Genomic DNA, 7,112 nt, shown 5'->3' with positions numbered 1-7,112 from the left:
AAGATGATCTGACCGATAGAATCAAGATAGTGGTCTATCAGAAATTTTAGGAGACAAGATAGAAATTTAAAATTATGGGAAGAGAAAAATATAATCTTTGGCACCACTTTAATATTCCCAAGCATAAAATAAATGTAACAATATTTGACATGATCGTTTGCAAATTGGAACAATTATTATAACATACAGAACTTAATTTAAATATTGTATATATGTTACAGTGAAAGCATTTTTCAAGTGAAAATATATTTTCAGTAGTGAAAATATATGTTCACCAATTCAAGCAGTGAAAATTTATGAAACAATGAATTAACAACGTTTAACTCTATAAATTTAGCCCTAACAACCCAATCTTAAATTAATAGGGCCAACCCTTACATAACTTAACCTATCCTATCCCTTAAATAATACCAACCCTAACAATCTAATTTTAAATGAATAAAACCAACCTTGGAAATGTCAGTGGAAATATATTTTCACTTGAAATATAATTTCACTGTGACATATAATAAATACATATATTTGATTTAGAATCTTACTAATACACTGATAAAAATTTGATTTCAGATGCCCGAACGGTTAGATTTAGACGTGGAGACTGGAGTGTACAAGCTAAATGACAGACATCTACTAACCAGACTGTTGAAGAAGGACACCAATGATCCAAATATTAAAATAGAAAATGTCGAAATATCGAAAGCTTCCAAATCCGGCGACAATTACATGTCACAGATACAAAGGGTTAAGATTGCAGCGGTGTCTTCAGATGGCACTTGTAATTACGACATAAAATATAATATGTACATTACAAATACATCGAATTAAAATATATTAAAATTTAATCTTACGTTGCAGTGGTGAATAAGTTTTTCATCATGAAAGTGGAGGATCAGGCTGACGAGAAAAAATCATTGTTGAACACCGATAAAGTTTGGGCCAATGAAGAGTTCGTATACGATTCGATTATACCAAGGTTGGAGGAGCTGTCCAATTCATCCATAGCCAGTCCCAAATATTATTATGGGGACGATAAGATGATCCTTTTGGAAGATCTTGACGAAAGTGGACACCGCATGGGAGACAGAGCGAAAGGGCTAAATTTGGATCACACATTGCTCGTCATGGATGTAAGAATGTTAATTTGTTTATTGTTCTGTTGGATATACATAGTTTTTTTTAGATTACTTATGTACATATATACACGTAATTAAAACGAAGCTAGGGTCTATTTACGTGACGTAAATGAATCAATAACGTTTCAGATCTTAGTCATTGCATACCTTCAAATGTTCATATGTATGTCTTCTTTGATTCAAAAGTTCAACGTTCTTTGATTCAAAATTATGTATATATTTTTTTGGCACGTAATAGATAAATTGGCGATTTTAAAAGGCCATTTCAATACATATATACAGGGTGTATTACGTAAATAGTGAATCGTTCTATTTTGTTGCAACTTGATATTAACCTTGACCGTAGTATGTATGTTATCGGATGCGCGGAAACTCGGTCATACGGAAATGTTGCAACACTGCACGCCACAGCTGCATTACAGTTGTGCGAAACTGTTGGTAGTTGAAAGTTTATTTTGTTGAATTTATGTTCGGTAACTTTTGTAGGGTTTATATTATAATTTGTATATAGTTTGATTCAAGGAATTGTTTTTATACTGATTTTATCTTACGGAAACGAACTTCATATCACGCTAGAAAATAGGGAATTTTTTTTTTTAGGACAAAAAGTCACCTACCACCTACTGAATATACATATGTACATATAAGAATTATAGTTATTAGCTATTAATACAGGTTCAATGTTCATAAGTAAATATATTATAAATAACCACTACAATTGGCCTATGATTAAACCTCATAACGTTTAACAAAAACACGTCGTCTAGATTCTAGAAGACGTGTTTTTAATACTTTAATACACAATAAATTAGAGATTTTTTCATTTAAAATATAGTGGCTAAAATTTGAAACAGTCTAATGAATGAATCAGAAGCTTTTATTAACCTAAACCTCTTTAAAAATAAACTTGATAATTTCCTAATAACACTGTTCGACAAATGACGACTTTTTTTTGGTTCAGAGACGAGATATGACTTTTCTTTTAGAAGTATGGCCAGTGAATACGAATCTGTAATAAAAAATGTTGATTGGCTCGAGATTTGGAGATATATGTGTTTTATAAATCGCGCGATTTTTCTATATCTTGGTGTTGTTCGGTCGATTTCTCAAAATCTGTCAATTTCCTGTTCAAAATGTATATTGGAATCTATAGTCGGCTATTTTATCTTCCATTTGTAGTACTTTGTAGTACTTTCAAATCTCTCTAAGTAGTCATCCAGTTCAAATCAAAAGTCAAAAGTACGTATTTTCACTTGGGATTTTTTCCCACTGTTAATAATATTGTATATTGAGATTTTTCTATTGAAACATGTTTATTAGGATAGTGTTCTGGCCACACTATTTTTTTTCGTTTAAAAGGGTTAATTGAAAGTGTGCTGAATTTTAAATCGGTAAAATTGCGAGCAAAAAGCTCGTACTAGTATTTACACGAATCTGAATTGAATTAATAGGGATAATATATTAAATTATCTTTATATGATAATTTAATAAAATTCCACTTGGAAAATCATATTTCGACTATTCTTGTGGATTAATAACAAAAATTCACAAAACACATATATCTCTGAATCTCGAGCCAATCAACATTTATTACCAGATTCGTGTTTACTGGGCATAGATCTATAAAAAAAAGTCATATCTCGTATCTGAACCATTTTTCGTGTCGAACAGTGTAATTTTCGGTTTATTTTGTTTTCTCTGTTTTTTTTTTATTCTATTTTATTTTGTTATTATTATTAACAAGCCCATTGGGTTCATTGGCTATGCCGCCTCTACCAAGTATTTAATTTTTTTTTATTTGTTTCTATTTAAACGTCGGATTTTTAAATATGCCTTTGAGAGGTGAAAACATTAAAGCAAACGTATGCAAAATTTTCGGCAATGTAAATTACATGATTGATCATAAACAGTTATTATATGCCTAGATTGGAACTATCCACAACTAAAATCCGTCGTGTGATAAGTTTGGTTTTCTCAAAAATTAAAAATTACACCGAATTACTATTTTGAAGTATGAGGGTGAATAGTAAAAGCAATGCTTATATCTTTAGAGATACTATATTATTTAGGAAAATTATCTTATTACATATTAAACATTTGAAGTGATACGGGACTGGTTATAGTAATTTCGATGGTTGATTACACTGAGCAACAAAAAAATTCCCGAAGTGGAGACTAATCAATCTTTACAAAGTTTGACCCACTTAATTCGAATATGATAACAATTTTTGCTGGTTTGCTCTGATTTATGAGATATGAGCATTTTAAAAAATGTGCGTTTTAAAAAAAAAAAAGGCTTTTGCAGTCTTTATCTCACTGTTTTTGTACCAAATGTTTAAAAAAATATATTTTTGACTTTAAAAATTCACTAGATAATTGATTATACATATTTTAATGGAATAAAAAATCAGAATTAATAGAAAAAAATTTGATTATTGATTCCAATACTCACTTTTGGCACAGCAATACTAGATTTTGAGCTAAATACTTCATGTATGTATTTAGGCGTTCAGTTTTAAAATCTAGAAAAAACCAACAAAAATCATTGTCGTATTCAAATTTAATGAGTCAAACTTAGTGATAATTGATTAGTCTACGTCCTGATAAGTAAAATACGTGATTTTTTGATGCTCAGTGTAAATCAGTGAGAAATTTTACCTCGATTATTTTATAAAATGTTTAAAACACCTGGAAGCCTTGACTAGCGCCACATTACGATCTTGAACTGGCGCCCTATGTATTCAAGGCTATATTCTATTCAGAAGTCTTTTATTTAATTTTTATAATAAATAATTATTATACTTATATAATACATTAATATATCCAGTGTTTTCTTTTATACTATGTATGTATATCGACGTTCAGTTAGAAATGAATAGTGCATTTATATAAAATATTTGCTATTGTCTATTTGATTGAACTTAATTTAACACCAAATAATTAATTTTCAGAAACTGGCCCAATTTCACGCAGCTTCCTTTGCATACCGATACAAAAACAGGCCCGAATTCGAAAAACTAATGTTTTATTACAACCATCCCTGGTCTTCCTCGGAAAACGCTATAAGTATGGCACCGTACATCAGAAAATCCATCTTAGACGCCATAGATTTGGTGAAAGCTCACAAATATCCAGAAGATGCGTACGAAAGCGTTTTCAAGGTCCTTAGGGATTTCATCGAGAAGGAAGATAAGGCAATCGTACAATTTGAAATGTGTCCAGAGGAAGACAGCGTCGTTTTTGTTCACGGTGATCTCTGGGGTAACAACATAATGTTTTTGTACGACAACGAAACCAGTACACCGATTGATGCCAAATTCTTGGACTTCCAAGGCACTCGTCCCGGCTCCGTGTGTAAGGACTTGTTGTACTTCATCTTCTTGAGCGTAGAGCCCTCAGTGAGGACTGAGAACTTTGATAAGATCATCGAGTTTTACCATTCAAAGCTAGGCGAGCATATGAGACAGTGCTTGCCTTCCAAAGACCCATATGTGAACGCGTTCACGTATGAAAAGTTCTTAAATCAGTTCTTGCAATATAAGTTATACGGACTTGTTAATGCCATTATTCTTTTGCCTATGATTGTTCTGGATACCAAGACTGGCACATACGACTTTTTGAACTCGAACGGAGCTAATCAGCAATTAATATACAGAGAAAGGTTGTGCGGTATCATCGATGAGTACTTGAAAAGGGGCTGGATCGACATTGATTGATCGTATTTCTGCACTGTATTACATTTTTTTTTAAATTTATTCCTAAAGATGAAGATTAAGGCCATCTTTTTCACTTTATTTTTTTTAATATTATTAACGTCTTGCGAATTTGATACAAAACAAACGTTACAAATGAGGTCTGTGATATTATGCAGGTCGTTATTTACATGATTATGTTATTGCTGTTAAATTTGACTTTGAAATATTTAACAGCGTTATAATTAATTGACTTATGAAATTAATGACTATTTGTTCGTTTTTTTACTTTATGTTTGAAATATGTATTTTAAGTCAAATTGTCGATAGTTACCAATTTTTAAATACTAGTCAAAATGTTAAGACGTTCATTGAAACAACAGCAACTTCACGTCACAAATCAATAACTATTATTTGACACAATTAATTAATTTTAACAAAACTATATGATTAAAATATTATGTGTTTCTTTGTAGAGTCTTTCAACTATTATTTTAATTTTAATGTTTAATTCCAATGACCGCAGTATTTTTTATGATAATTTTGTTATATTGTAGTGAATGTTTTATTTGTGCCTGATTTTGTGTCTATTTTTTAGTATTGTATTATTTGTTGTGTGTAAATGTCGTGCCATTTTTTGCCAAATTTATTTTTAATTATTATTACTGATATTGTACAATGCGTGTTTGATAAAGACTTGTGAAAAGTTTATTTTTTTATAAAAATTAAAACTATTTGGCTTCTTATATCGTGATCTGTTTTAGATTATTGTGATGTAAAAATTGACTAAAAAAAAATCTTATGTTGAAACTTATACAACTATTCAAAATAATTTTCAAGATATTACAATCGATTGATCCACTGAGGCTAAAGATTATCAACCCGTAAACTTAACTTTAAGTCAACTAATGAAAAAGTATTTTATTATTGATATATATTTTATTATTAATTATCGTTACCTGTTTAATTTTTTAAGTGTATTTGAAACTGTACTATGTATGTTTTTTTATATTATTATCATATTGAAAATGAATCTGATACCAAATGTATTGTATTGTAGTTATTGCACGTTTGTAGAATATTGATTAATCTTCAAAATCACCATCGAATTTTTACTTTATTTGAAATATGACATGATGCTGTATTTTCTGTTAAATTGCGTTATTGATTAAATTTGGGAAATTAGGTTAATTAAAATATTATTTTATGATTTTTTTTAATGCATATGATGGTGATTTTATGTTGCAATTTTATAATAAATAATTTTACAATTTTTAATCCAAATAAATAATTCAATATCCAAATAATTTTATTATTTTTATACATGAACCTAAACCATGTACACATTAGAAATAAAGCTTTTGGATGTTTCAATAGATGTCTCTATTACACAATCCACAAAAATTATAGAAATTTTCATTAATTATTTTTAGAATTAAAATTAAAATATTACACTATATTTATTTATAAATATTTACATTAAAAACTATTAACTTGACTCAAGTTTAATTTGAAGTTACATTTATTTTAAAATTTAATTGATTCATAGATTATTTCAGACGAGATTTCCTAAATCTTGGACGGTAAATAAAAAAGACAAATAAAGCAAATTCTTATCGATATGATTTAACAACATTTCCACGAAACTTTTTAAATAATCTTTCATATAATAGTAACATTTATTCATTTTTGTACATATTTACATACATACATACATAAATATGTACATGTAATGGTATTTCAGGGTGTATGTAATATAATATTTTCAAAAAGTGTATAATGTGTGGATATGAAAGTGAACTTTTTTTTAAGCATTTATTATTATTTACAGTAATTTATTATTATTTCAATTAATAAAATTTGCAAATTGTCCAATAATTATACTACAAAGTTTAAAAATAAAAATTGTTATTATGTACATCAGTGGCTGACACCTATTTTCGGGCATAGTTTCTATTTTGTATATGAACCTATTTTTTTACTAATAAAGGACGAATACCAGTCTAGAAATTGATATTATTCTCGCATCTTTTGAAAATAAAAAAATTGCAATGAATTCTATATTAGTACCTGCTATACTCGTCTATTGAAACTATTTTTGTATGAAATTACTGTAAACTAAATAGCTTTTTCTTTAAGCAAGACATAATTAGGCTGCCAGAAGGATGTTCACTTTATTTAAAAATAGTACTCTCAAAGTAGCCGAATAGTTTAGAATTGGAAATAATGTTTATGACTGGCGTACGGAACGATGTCACTAAATGTAATCAATGATATCGTTTCAAGT

General features: G+C 28.8%; 1 protein-coding gene across 1 annotated transcript; it reads left to right on the top strand.

Annotated features, from left to right (window-relative positions):
• Positions 1–567: 567 nt before the first annotated feature.
• LOC143916614 (uncharacterized) lies at positions 568–5,542 on the top strand. Its single transcript, XM_077437797.1, has 3 exons — positions 568–775; positions 856–1,127; positions 4,085–5,542. The coding sequence occupies exons 1-3, from the start codon at positions 568–570 to the stop codon at positions 4,847–4,849; spliced, it is 1,245 nt and encodes a 414-aa protein (XP_077293923.1). The 3' UTR covers positions 4,850–5,542.
• The last annotated feature ends 1,570 nt before the right edge of the window (positions 5,543–7,112 follow it).

The sequence above is a fragment of the Arctopsyche grandis genome, chromosome 9 (assembly GCF_051622035.1).
Source record: "Arctopsyche grandis isolate Sample6627 chromosome 9, ASM5162203v2, whole genome shotgun sequence".
Lineage (NCBI taxonomy): Eukaryota > Metazoa > Arthropoda > Insecta > Trichoptera > Hydropsychidae > Arctopsyche > Arctopsyche grandis.
Note: the sequence above shows the minus strand (reverse complement) of the source record. Positions and strands in the feature narration are given on the sequence as shown.